General features: G+C 37.5%; 1 protein-coding gene across 2 annotated transcripts in view; it reads left to right on the top strand.

Annotated features, from left to right (window-relative positions):
• The window catches only part of VIPR1 (vasoactive intestinal peptide receptor 1), a 440,205-nt gene that overhangs the window by 293,481 nt on the left and 132,695 nt on the right, over window positions 1–14,029 (top strand). The window contains exon 5 of one of the 2 annotated variants that reach the window (XM_077490661.1): window positions 20–117. In XM_077490661.1, the coding sequence (XP_077346787.1) occupies window positions 20–117 (98 nt within the window). Of the gene's footprint in view, window positions 1–16; window positions 118–14,029 lie in introns of both variants that reach the window. The other variant, XM_077490660.1, reaches the window with a different exon arrangement.

Genomic DNA, 14,029 nt, shown 5'->3' with positions numbered 1-14,029 from the left:
ACCTTTCCTCTCCCAGCAGACTGTATTTTTCGGAGCGATTAAGACGGGATACACGATTGGACACAGTTTGTCGCTGATCTCCCTCACTGCGGCCATGATCATCCTCTGTCTTTTCAGGTGAGGCTGCAACACTGTTCAGATCTTATTATGTATCTTTTGATTTTAATATAACTTTATGTAATTCTTATACCTCCTGAGACAGTATAACTTGCTGACTCTACAAGATCCACAGCCAGTGTCACTTCACCAAGAAGACCCCGGGTGAAATCCAATGCTTCCTGAGTATTAGACATGGGCAATTCATTTAGTTCCGAATTCGTTTTTTAATGAATTTTGACAAATTCGTTAATTTCCGATTTTTTTTTCAATTTCTGAAATTACGAATTTCCAATTTACGAATTTCAAATCTTCAAAAAAATACAAAATTTAGAAAAACGATATTTGGAAATTTGAAATTAGGAAATTTGAAATTTTGGAAATTCAGAAATTAGGAAATGTGAAAATTAGGAAATGTGAAAATTAGGAAATGTGAAAATTAGAAAATTTGAAATAAGAAAATTTGAAATAAGAAAATTTGAAATAAGAAAATTTGAAATAAGAAAATTAGGAAATTCGAAATTAGGGAATTTGGAAATTCAAAATTAGGACATTCGAAATTTTGGAAATTCAGAAATTAGGAAATTTGAAATTCACACATTTTAAAATTCAAAATTAGGAAATTCGAAATAAAAAAATTCAGAAATTCGAATTCAGGAGATTAGAAATTTGCAAATTTGAAATAAGAAAATTCGGAAATTAGGAAATTCGAAATTAGGGAATTTGGAAATTCAAAATTAGGAAATTCAAAATTTTGGAAATTCAGAAATTAGGAAATTTGAAATTCACACATTTTAAAATTCAAAATGAGGAAATTCGAAATAAAAAAATTCAGAAATTCGAATTCAGGAGATTAGAAATTTGCAAATTTGAAATAAGAAAATTCGGAAATTAGGAAATTCGAAATTAGGGAATTCAAAATTTTGGAAATTCAGAAATTTTGAAATTCGCAAATTCTAAATTAGGAAATTCGAAATTTTGGAAATTCAGAAATTAGGAAATTCGAAATTCACACATAATAAAATTCGATAATTAGAAAGTTCAAAATTAAGAAATTCAGAAATTCGAATTTAGGAAATTAGGAAATTTTACAATTCAAAATTATGAAATTCTAAAATTCTAAAATTTGGAAATTTTAAAATCCAAAAATAAGAATGAAAATCTGAACATTCAAAAGAGTGAAAATCTGAAAATTCGAAAACCTGAAAATCTGAAATAATAACTAACTAATAATAAATATAAAATTATAGGTATTGGAATTTCCTTTCCTTTCCTTTATCGGAAGTTACAAATTATCTGAAATAACGAATGCCGTATCTAAACGAATGGAATGTATCGATCTAATAATAATAATAAATAAATAACAATAATAATAATAAAACCTTTTTTATTATCATTATTTATTATTTGTTCCATTCCATTTGTTTCAATGCAGCATTGGTTATTTCAGATACTTCGTAACTTCACATAAATTTATATTCTTTATGTTCGCAAACAGTCAAATTTGAAAGGAAATTCAAATACAGGGGGTCCCCTACTTACAAACATCCGACTTACAAATTACTCCTACTTACAAACGGAGGGAGACAACAGGAAGTGAGAGGAAATCTACCCCTAGGAAGGGAAATTCTCTCCTGTAAGAGTTAATATTGGAAAAAATGTGTCTCCACTGAAGCTTCATCACCAATCCTTGTTTCCCTAACGGCCCAAAATTTTCAAAATCCAATTATCATTGGGACAGAAAGTGGGGTGAAATCGTCTGTACAGGGGCACAGACCACTAAACAAATGTTACAGGGGTGATAACCCTTCCCTATGTTATCCAAAAAGCTTAAAAATAGATTTTTTGGCTGGAGCTACACTTTAAGGCCTCATGCACACGAGACGCATGAGGCATACACCGTCCTTTCCCTTTCTCTAAACTAACAAAAGACACTCAGGCTGCTGTATAATAATAATTATATATATATCCATCTATACACACACATATATATATATATATAAAATCTATCTATATATTTCTCTCTCATATATATATATAAATATAAATAAAAACAATTTTTGCAATATAATGTTGCTAAAAAATTGTCTCAACTCCCCCATCTAGGGTTGCCACTTTTTCTTCCAGCCAAACCCAAATGCTTTAGTGGCGCACAGCAAAAAACACATTTTTTTTACCATACACTGTAGGATTGTAACAGACCTGGGACACCTTTGGGGGCGCCAAGAGAATAGTAATGTGGCGCACATAGTGCCCCCCCCCCCCCCCCACACTCCTACCGAGCCCACATTCTGAATATTGTGTCCGGGTTTCAGATGAACACATGATTCAAAACCTGAAACCAGACAGGTGGTCCCTGAAAAAAATAAATAAAAAAAAAATATATATATATAGATAGATAGATACACACAAACATCAGTGTTAATTTTGTCGACTAAAATATTACTGTTTTACTGACTAAATTAATACTGTTTTAGTCGACTAAAATACAATTAAAACGATTTAGATGACTAAAATACGACTAAAATGGAAACAACTCAGATGACTAAAACTAAAATGGCATTTTAGTCAAAAGACTATAACTAAAACTAAATAAAAGTCAAAATTAACACTGCCATACATACATATAATATATACACACACTATATATATATATATATATATGCATGCACACACATACTGCACATAAAAAAAATATATTTATATGTTATAAGTTTAACTTTAATGAAGGAATATACAGTATATATATATATATATATATATATATATATATATATATATATATATATACTGTATATTCCTTCATTAAAGTTAAACTTATAACATATAAATATATTTTTTTTATGTGCAGTATGTGTGTGCATGCATATATATATATATATATATATATATAACCAATATAAAAATATACTCCTTATCAGAGGCCTTTCAGTCACCAATCTATAGGGTGTTCAATATACACTATATTGTCAAAAGTATTGGGATGCCTGCCTTTACACACACATGAACAGTCTTCGTCCGTAAGTTTCAATATTGAGGTGGCCCACCCTTTCCAGCTATAACAGCTTCAACTCTTCTGGGAAGGATGTCCACAAGGTTTAGGAGTGTGTCTATGGGGATGTTTGACCATTCTTCCAGAAGCGCATTTGTGAGGTCAGGCATTGATGTTGGACAAGAAGGCCTGGCTCACAGTCTCCGCTCTATTTCATCCCAAAGGTGTTCTATGGGGTTGAGGTCAGGACTCTGAGCAGGCCAGTCAAGTTCCTCCACCCCAAACTCAAACTCACTCATCCATGTCTTTATGGACCTTACTTTATGCACTGGTGTGCAGTCATGTTGGAACAGGAAGGGGCCATCCCCCAAACTGTTCCCCCAAAGTTGGGAGCATGAAATTGTCCAAAATGCCTTGGCCTTAAGAGTAATCAACCAGACGTGGCAAGTGGACAATCCACAACTTGTGGCAGGTGATGTGGCTGGTGACGTGGCAAGTGGACAATCCACATCTTGTGGCAGGTGACGTGGCAGGTGACGTGGAAAGTGGTGTGGCAAGTGGACAATCCACAACTTGTGGCAGGTGATGTGGCTGGTGACGTGGTAAGTGGACAATCCACAACTTGTGGCAGATGGCATGGCAGGTGACGTGGAAAGTGGACAATCCACATCTTGTGGCAAGTGACGTGGCAGGTGATGTGGCAAGTGACGTGGCAAGTGGACAATCCACAACTTGTGGCAGGTGACGTGGCAGGTGATGTGGCAAGTGATGTGGCAGGTGATGTGACAAGTGGACAATCCACATCTTGTGGCAAGTGACGTGGCAGCTGACGTGGCAAGTGACGTGGCAGGTGACGTGGCAAGTGACATGGCAAGTGGACAATCCACATCTCGTGGCAAGTGACATGGCAGGTGATGTGGCAAGTCACGTGGCAAGTGGACAATCCACAACTTGTGGCAGGTGATGTGGCTGGTGACGTGGCAAGTGGACAATCCACAGCTGGTGGCAGGTGGCATGGCAGATGACGTGGAAAGTGGACAATCCACATCTCGTGGCAAGTGACGTGGCAGGTGATGTGGCAAGTGACGTGGCAAGTGGACAATCCACAATTTGTGGCAGGTGACGTGGCAGGTGATGTGGCAAGTGGACAATCCCCAACTTGTGGCAAGTTACGTGGCAAGTGGACAATCCACAACTTGTGGCAGGTGCCGTGGCAAGTGACACGGCAAATGCAAGTGTACAACTGCTCTCTATGCTGCTGCTGCTCACTCTGATCAAAATAGCAGAAATAGTTAAAAAAAATGCTTTGAGAGCTTGGGGAGGGTCTACATGATGTTATCTTTATAAACGCGTTTAAACGCAAACGCGTCTAAACGCGGCATGCAAACGCGGCAAAACGTGCGTTTCTAAACGCGCGTTTCAGCTTTTTTTTAACAGAGGTTTCATCTGCGTCTCGTGTGCATGAGGCCTAAAAATGTACCCGTTCCGACTTACAAACAGATTCTACTTAAGAACAAACCTACAGACCCGATCTTGTTTGTAACCCCCGGGGACCCCCTGTACCTATAATTTAATATTTATTATTAGTTGGTTATTATTTAGCATTTTACTGGTTTTCTTTCTTTTTTCAGATTTTAGGATTTTCGAATTTCTGAATTTTCTAATTCCGAAAAATTCGGAATTAAAAAGATTCAGAAATTCGGAATTCAAAAAATTCAGAAATTTGGAATTTAAACATTCGGAAATTTGAAAATTTTAGAATTTTCTAATTTAAAAAAAAAAAAAAAGCAAATGAAATGAAAATGAACACATTTTTTGTCAGTACACATGTCTACTGAGCATTTCTTTTAGTGGAGGAAAAAAACTGTAAAATAATAACCTTCCAAATCTGTGGAAGTGGAACCTTTTCACACCTTGAGGGCAAAACTAAAAAAAATAACAGAGTGCATGGCACAGCAAGGAGTATCTTTCAGGGGAACTGAACTAACTAGCACACAACAGGAAGGGGAGACCGAAACATACCAAGTACCATAAAAGATGTTTGCAAGAAAGCTGATATGGCAGGAAACACAGTAGGTGTATGTCCTGGGTAGGATTTGGAAGGTGGCGCTTCACATTTAAAAAAATAAATAATAAATATAATTAAAGGGGTTCTAAAGGCTCAAGGCTATGCATTAAGGTAAAAAAAAAAAAAAAAATCTGGGTACAACTCCCCCCGCATACTTACCTGAGCCCCATCTCAATCCAGCGATGTGCACGAGAGCAGCGGTGCTCCCGGATCTCTCTCTCTGCTGATTGGCTCACACAGCAGCGGCTGTCCCCCATAGGAAACGGCTTGCTATTGGGGGACACTAAGCAGAGGGGGAGGAGCCGGGACCGCTGGAGGAGGACCCAAAAAGAAGAGGATTCGGGCTGCTCTGTGCAAAACCGTTACACAGAGCGGGAAAGTATAAAATGTGTTTGTTTGTTTTTTTAACCACTTGCCGATCAGTCTTTTTCTGGCACTTTTTGTTTACAAGTTTAAATCAGTATTTTTTTGCTTGAAAATTATTTGGAACCCCCCCAAACATTATATATATATATATTTTTTTTTTTAGCGGAGACCCTAGAGAATAAAATGGCGATCCTTGCAATTTTTTATGTTGCATGGAATTTGTGCAGCAGTTTTGCAAATGCATTTTTTTGGGGGGAAAAAATACACTTTAATGAATAAAAAAAAAAAACGCAATTATTACCTACATTTTTTAGAATAATATGAAAGATGATGTTACGGCGGGTAAATCGATATCCAACACGTCACGCTTCAAAATTGCACCCACTCGTGGAATGGTGCCAAACTACGGTACTTAAAGATTTCCATAGGTGACCTTTTACATTTTTTTTATAGGTTACCAGTTTAGAGTTACAGAGAAGGTCTAGAGATAGAATTATTGCTCTCGATCTTGCAATTGTGGCAATACCTCACATGTGTGGTTTGAACAGCCTTTACACATGCGGGCGTGACTTATGCATGCGTACGTTTCTGTGCACGAGCTCGGAGGGATGGGGGGGCTCCTTCATTTATTTTATTTTTTATTAATTTTTTTTTTTTTTTTTTTACTTTTTTTTTTTTTTTACGCTGTCATTTTTTATATTTTTTTTTAATCACTTTTATTCCTATTACTGTATATAGAATGTAAACATCCCTTGTATTAGAAATAAGTGGGGGCTCCATCATTTATTTTTTCCTTTTTTTTTTTACAGTGTCGTTTTCATTTTTTTCTTTTTTCTTTTTTTTTTATCACTTTCATTCCTATTATATGTAATGTAAAAATCCCTTGTATTAGGAATAAGCATGACAGGTCCTCTTTATTTAGAGATCTGGGGTCAAAAATATTCCAAATCTCTCATTTACCTCTTAAAAGAAAAAAAATAAATAAATGAAAAACGACACTGTAAAAAAAAAAAAAATTAAAAAAAATATTACTTTTTTTTTTCCTTTTTTTACAGTGTCATTTTCATTTTTTTATTTTTATTTTTTATCACTTTCATTCCTATTATATGTAATGTAAACATCCCTTGTATTAGGAATAAGCATGACAGGTCCTCTTTATTTAGAGATCTGGGGTCAAAAATATTCCAAATCTCTCATTTACCTTTTAAAAGAAAAAAATAAATAAATCAAAAACGACACTGTAAAAAAAATAAAAAAAATAAAATAAAATTACTTTTTTTTTTCCTTTTTTTACAGTGTTGTTTTCATGTTTTTTGATTTTTTTTCTTATCACCTTAATTCCTATTATATAGAATCCCTTGTATTAGGAATAAGCATGACAGGTCCTCTTTATTTAGAGATCTGGGGTCAAAAATATTCCAAATCTCTCATTTACCTTTTATTAAAAGAAAAATAAAATAAAATGATACTGTAAAAAAAAAAAAAAAAAAAAACATTTTTTTTTTTTTTTACAGTGTTGTTTTTATTTTTATTTTTTAATCACCTTTATTCCTATTTATTTAAAAGCCCCAAAAAAATGACATTTTGACTTAAAGGAAAAAAAAAAATTCCTGCCTATCTGCCTGTGTACCTGAAGTGACGTTTGACGTTGAGCCGAGTAGGGGGGCAATCTTGCCCTCACTTCCTGCCCAGTAAATGGATTGGTTCCGGGCTTACCAACGACTCCGGCAAGCTCAAGAAGGGGGGGGGGAGGGGAGATATACACCATTCCCGCTGCCTATAAACCCTCATGCATACTGGATGTTTTTATAGCAGCTGTTTTTGGCTGTAGATGTTTTTTTTTCTACAGTCAAAAAAACTCCCCATCATGTTATCCTATGTGTCCATGCACACATAGGCTGTTATCAGAAGTTATTGGCTGGAGCGTTTTTTTGGCTTTTAAAAAATAAATAAAAAATTAGTGGATTCTGAGAGGAGTTTTTCAGCTTTTTTTTGGCTCCATGGAGCTCATAATCGGCTGTTTTTTGGAGTTTAGGCGTTTTTTTTTTTTTTTTTCGTTTTGTTTTTTAACAGCTCATAAACTCCCCTCTATGTTATCCTATGTGTCCATAGCACACATGGACGTTTTTGGACATTTATCAGGAGTGGAGTTTACAGGCTGTTGTCTGAACGCCATAAAATCACGTTCAGGAGGTGTTTTTCAGTCCACAAAAAAAAAAAGCTTAAAAACTTTAAATGCTCATAAACGCTAAAAAAAAAAAAAGTGCCTCACCAGCGTTTAACGTTTTTGACCCATTGAAAAAAAAAAACATTTTTTTCCTTAAAGAAAATCAATAAACGCTAAAAAACGAAAAACAAAACGATTGCAAAAACTTTAAAAAAAAGTTGAAAGACTCACTGCAAAGCCACTGGCTTTTTTATAACGTTATTTTAACGTCCAGTGTGGATGAGGCCTAAAAGTTATCCCGTGGCAAATCCGCTCCCGGGATCACTTTCATCTGACCGGCCGGAAAAAAACGCGAAAACACTAAATATGATGAAATGTACGGAAAAAAAAAAATCATACAAAGTACACAAAATTAAATAAATTAAATCACCCTAAATACACCCCATAAAAATCACACCCTACAAATAAAAAAATAAAAATAAAATTGCCTTGTTTTACCAAAATCGCTCCGCTCATCCCGAATCGTCATCCAGACGTAGAGTTTTTTCCGTAGAAGGGTTTTATAAAGAGTCACATTAGGAAGGCCGTTCTCCGAGGTGTTCATTATCACTATTTCAACATAATTCGCCTTTTATTTGCACAATTTGCTGCGTCATTAATTCAAACAGCTCTCATCTTTTTCTCTTTTTTTTTTTTTCGATTGATATTAAATGACCCAAAATGTGAGCGATGAGCGGCATGTCAAGGACTGATACGCTGCAGAAGTTTAATTAACTTTCCGGAACGAGAGGTCAGCGCCTGCGATTCGCCATTCTTACCACTTCATCTGAGAGAGAATTATGGCTGCCCCCAAAAATTCTATTTTGCACGAAGGTTCTGGGTTCAGAAAGAAATTAATTGATGCAGCGTCGAATTTTCTAGTGACACGATTCCGAGTTTGATTTTCGGTGTTTTGATTCTCGGTTTACCTAGAAGGGTAACCAATCAATATATGCTTATTGCAATTTAAAAAAAAAAACATTTTTTTACCAAAAAATATGTAGCTGAATACATATCGGCCCAAACTGATGAAGAAATGTTTTTATTTTTATATATATATATATATATATATATATATATATATATAATATTATTATTATTTTTTTTGGATATGTATTATAGCAGAAAGTAAAAAATATTGTATTTTTTTTTCAAAATTGTTTTTTTTTTTTTTTGTTTATACCCCAAAAAAATAAAAAATGCAGAGGTGATCAAATACCACCAAAAGAAAGCTCTATTTGTGGGGGGAAAAAAGGTCATACATTTTGTTTTTGTTTATTTACAGTGTTGCACGACCGCGCAATTGTCAGATAAAGCGACGCAGTGCCGTATCGCAAGAAATGGCCCGGTTATTAACCACTTAAGGACCGAGCCTCTTTCTGAGATTTGGTGTTTAAACAGGTTTTTTTTGCTAGAAAATTACTCTTATTACCCCCAAACATTATATATATATATAGATATAGATATAGATATCTATATCTATATCTATATATATATATATATATATATATATATAATATAAAAAAATATATATTTTTTTTCTTTTTTAAATATATATATATATATATATATATATATATATATAATTTTTTTTTTTTTTTTTTAACACCCTAGCAGTGATGGTGAACCTCGGCACCCCGGATGTTTTGGAACTAAATTTCCCGTGATGCTCCACTACACTGCAGAGTGCATGAGCATCATGGGAAATGTAGTTCCAAAACTTCTGGGGTGCCAAGGTTCACCATCACTGCCCTAGAGAATAAAATGGCAGTTGTTGCAATACTTTCTGTCGCACTGTATTTGTGCAAAGGTCTTACAAGCGCCCTTTTTTTTTGGGAAAAAAAATACACTTTTTTAAATGAAAAAAAAAAGACAACAGTAAAGTTAGCCCATTTTTTTTTTTTTTTTTTTTTTTTATATTGTGAAAGATAAAGTAAATTGATACCCAACATATCACGCTTCAAAATTGCTCCCGCTTGTGGAATAGGTGACGTTTAAAAAATTCTACAGGTTGCATGTTTTGCGTTACAGAGGAGGTCTAGGGCTAGAATTATTGCTCTCGCTCCAACGATTGCGACGATACCTCACATGTGTATTTTGAACACCGTTTTCATATGTGGGCGCTACTCACGTATGCGTTCGCTTCTGCACGCGAGCTCGGCGGGATGGGGCATGTTTAAAATTTATTTTTTCTTATTTATTTTACTTTTTATTTTTTATTTTTACACTGTTCTTTAACCACTTGCTGCCTGCCGGCCATCATATGATGGGCAGGCGGCGCGGCTCTCGTTCTGGGAGGGCGTCATATGACGTCTGTCCATTTAAACACGGAATGCGTGAGATCGTGCGCACTCATCCCTGTTCCTTTGGTGGCGGTGTGTCACGGAGACACTGCTTGCCACCAAGGGGGGTGAACAGCCATTGGGTATGGCTGTTTACCACGTGATCACATCGGTGGCAGCGTGTTCCCGGGAACACTGCTCATCACCGACGCTGGTAAATAGCCATTGGCCGGCTGCTGTTTACCACGTGATCAGCTGTGATCTTTTGACAGCCGATTACTAAATGTAAACATAGAGCGGTAACAAGATGTTACCGGGTTCTCCTCCTCCACACCGATCGTGTGTGAGAGGGAGATTTTGGTAACATCTTGTTATTGCTTACAGTGCACACCAATCACACTGATTGCTCCCCCCCCCATTAAGAGGACCTGTCACCACCCATCAAAGTACCTGTCACAGTTCATCTGAGTACCGAGTACCTTAGTACCTGTCACCGCCCTTCAGAGTACCTGAATACCAGTCACCAGCCCATCAGAATACCTGAGTACCTATCTGTAGCCCATCAGAGTACCCAAGTACCTGTCACCAGTCCATCAGAGTACCCGAGTACCTGTCACCAGTCCATCAGAGTACCCGAGTACCTGTCACCAGTCCATCAGAGTACCCGAGTACCTGTCACCAGTCCAACAGAGTACCCGAGCACCTGTCTGTAGCTCATCAAGTTACCCTGAGTACCTATCTGTAGCCCATCAGAGTACCCAAGTATCTGTCACCAGTCCATCAGAGTACCCGAGTACCTGTCACCAGTCCATCAGAGTACCCGAGTACCTGTCACCAGTCCATCAGAGTACCCGAGTACCTGTCACCAGTCCATCAGAGTACCCGAGTACCTGTCATCAGTCCATCAGAGTACCCGAGTACTTGTCATCAGTCCATCAGAGTACTCGAGTACCTGTCATCAGTCCATCAGAGTACCCGAGTACTTGTCTGCAGCTCATCAAGTTACCCGAGTACCTTTCTGCAGTCCATCAGAGTACCCGAGTACCTATCTGCAGTCCATGCCTCATAGGATATACATTGGGGTGTTTGCTTTCCAAAATGGGGTCATTTTGTGGGTAATTACACTGTCCTGGTGCTCAAGGACCTTCAAAAGTGTGATAGGTAGCAATGAAATGAGATGTGTCATTTATGCTCCTAGAACGCTTGAAGGTACTACTTCAATGTTGGGCCTCTCTATGTGGCCAGGCTGTGTAAAAGTCTCACACATGTGGTATCGCACTACTCGGGAAGAGTATCAGAATGTATTTTGGGGTATAATTTTTTCTATATACATGCTATGTGTTAGAAATATCTTATAAATTTACAACTTTGTGTAAAAATAAATAAATGCGTTTTCATTTTTTTTCCACATTTTCCAAAAACTTCTGACAAAAAAATGAACCATTCAAAAGACTATTTATGCCTCATAGATTATACGTTGGGGTGTTTGCTTTCCAAAGTGGGGTCATTTTGTGGGCAATTCCATCGTCCTGGTGCTCCAGGGCCTTCAAAACTGTAAGCCCTTGTACACACGGTCGGAGATTCCGACGGAATGTGACCTATCGGACCGTTTTGTCGGATAATCCGACTGTGTGTGGTCTCCATCGGACTATTTCCGTCAGAATATCCGACGGACCAACTTTTCCAACTTGTCCGTAAAATTTTCCAACAAAATGCTCCGATCGGACATACTCCGATCATGTGTAGCCTACTCCGACAGACAAAGTGCCACGCATGCTCAGATCAAATTCCTAGACCAAAGCTATTGGCTACTAGCCTGAACGTAGTCCCGTCGTAACGAAATAACGTCATCACGTTATGTACAATCGGATTTTCCGACAACTTTGTCCGACCGTGTGTATGCAACAGTTTCGGACAAAATCCGTCATACAAAATCCAATGGATTTGGTTGTCAGAATGTCCGACCGTGTGTACAAGGGCTAATAGGTGGCTGAGAAATGAGATGTGTCATTTATGCTTGTAGAATGCCTGAAGGTGCTTTTTCAATGTTGGTCCTCTATATGTGGCCAGGCTGTATAAAAGTCTCACACATGTGGTATCACCGTACTCGGGAAGAGTATCAGAATGTATTTTGCAGTGTAATTTGTGGTATGCATATGCTGTGTGTGAGAAATAACCTGATATGACAAATTTGTAAAAAAATGTAAAAATTAAAATAAAATTTTGCAAAGAATTGTGGGAAAAAAATTACAACTTGAAAAAAACTCCCCATGCTACTTACTTAATACCTTGGAATGTCTATTTTCTAAAAAGGGGTCATTTGGGGGTTATTTGTACTTTCCTGACTTGTTAGACCCCTTTCACACCGAGGGCGTTTTGCAGGTGCTATAGCGTTAGAAATAGCACCTGCAATCCGCCCTCAAACTGCTGCTCCATTCACTCCAGTGTGAAAGCTCAGAGGGCTTTCACACTGGAGCGGTGCACTGGCAGGACGTCAGGGAAAAGTCCTGCCAGCAGCTTCTTTGGAGCGGTGTGTTTACCGCTCCTCCACCGCTGCTCCCCATTGAAATCAATGGGGCAGCGCTGCATTACCACCAGCAAAACTCGATTTTAGTGGGGGGTAAAAGCGCTCCGCTAGTGGCAGCAAACCCGGCGGTAAAATGCCGCTAAAAATAGCGGCGTTTTACCGCCGACGCTATGGGCGGCTTGGTGTGAAAGTCGTCTGTGTCTCAAGAAATGAGATACACCTGATGTACTGAAGGCCTGATCAGATGTGATCAATTTTCGGTGATTGGCACCACAGCTTGTAGACTCTATAACTTTCACAAAGACCAAATAATATACACTAATATGGGTTATTTTTACCAAAGCTATGTAGCAGTATAAATTTTGGGCAAAATTTATGAAGAAAAATTCCTAATTGGCAAAATGTTATGACCGAAACAAAGAAAAAGGCATTTTTTCACAAAATTTACGGTCTTTTTTTTATTTATAGCACAAAAAATAAAAAACCCACTAGTGAATAAATGCCACCAAAAGAAATCTCTATTTGTGTGAAAAAAAGGACGGAAGTTTCATATGGGTACAGTGTTGCATCACTGAGTAATTGTCATTCAAAGTGTGAGAAGTGGTTAAAAAAAAAAAAAAATTGTCACTTTTATTCCTATTACAAGTAAACATGTAATAGAAAAAAAAGCATGACAGGTCCTCTTATATATGAGATCTGGGGGGTCAAAAAGACCTCACATCTCATATTTACACTAAAATGCAATAAAAAAATAAAATAAGAAGGCTGAACCTGCGACTTGTTGCGGAGTGAGCCGTTGACACGTGCGTCCTGCCGGTTGGGTGCGCAGGAGTTTGTTAGGAAGGGGGATGTGCGAGGTGACGGCTTATTGGGCCCCTAATTGGCTGCGCACACGGCGAGATATAAATATTTACTGGACTACGACGTTCTTTTTCAGTGCAGCTATTCCTGACTCCGCGCTATAAAAGTAGGCGGTGGAATTTCTGCAGAAATACACTTCACTGTAATCATGATGTAGCGGCTGTAGATTTCGTTTCACGGGAAGAACGCTGATGGGAATATAACGGGCACCTCGATGTACAGAGTGCCTCTTCCTGACCCTTGGGGGTCTTATCTGTGCGCCTCTGTTTGCGCATTGAAAGTTGCGAGTGGGGCCTCCCCATTCATTTCAGAGGCGACAAACCCGGGAAAACAACGTCCTTGACCCTTCCTGTAAAATTGCACAGGTTTCATCAGATGCTTTGGAGGCCAGAAAAGAGATATAAGGGGTTAATCTAACCATTTGCTTACTGGGCACTTAAACCCCCCTCCTGCCCAGGCCAATTTTCAGCTTTCAGACTTTGAATAAAAACACTGTACCCAGATGACATTTTTTATCATTTTTCCCCCACAAATAGAGCTTTCTTTTGGTGGTATTTAATCACAGCTGGGATTTTTATTTTTTTCCAAACAAAGACAGAAAATTTTGAAAAAAATAATAATCACGTTTCAT

This window comes from Lithobates pipiens, unplaced genomic scaffold, assembly GCF_037356315.1.
Source record: "Lithobates pipiens isolate NorthernLeopardFrog02 unplaced genomic scaffold, aLitPip1_a1.2 Scaffold_19, whole genome shotgun sequence".
In the NCBI taxonomy this organism is placed as follows: Eukaryota; Metazoa; Chordata; class Amphibia; order Anura; family Ranidae; genus Lithobates; species Lithobates pipiens.
This window is presented reverse-complemented; position numbering and strand designations above follow the sequence as displayed.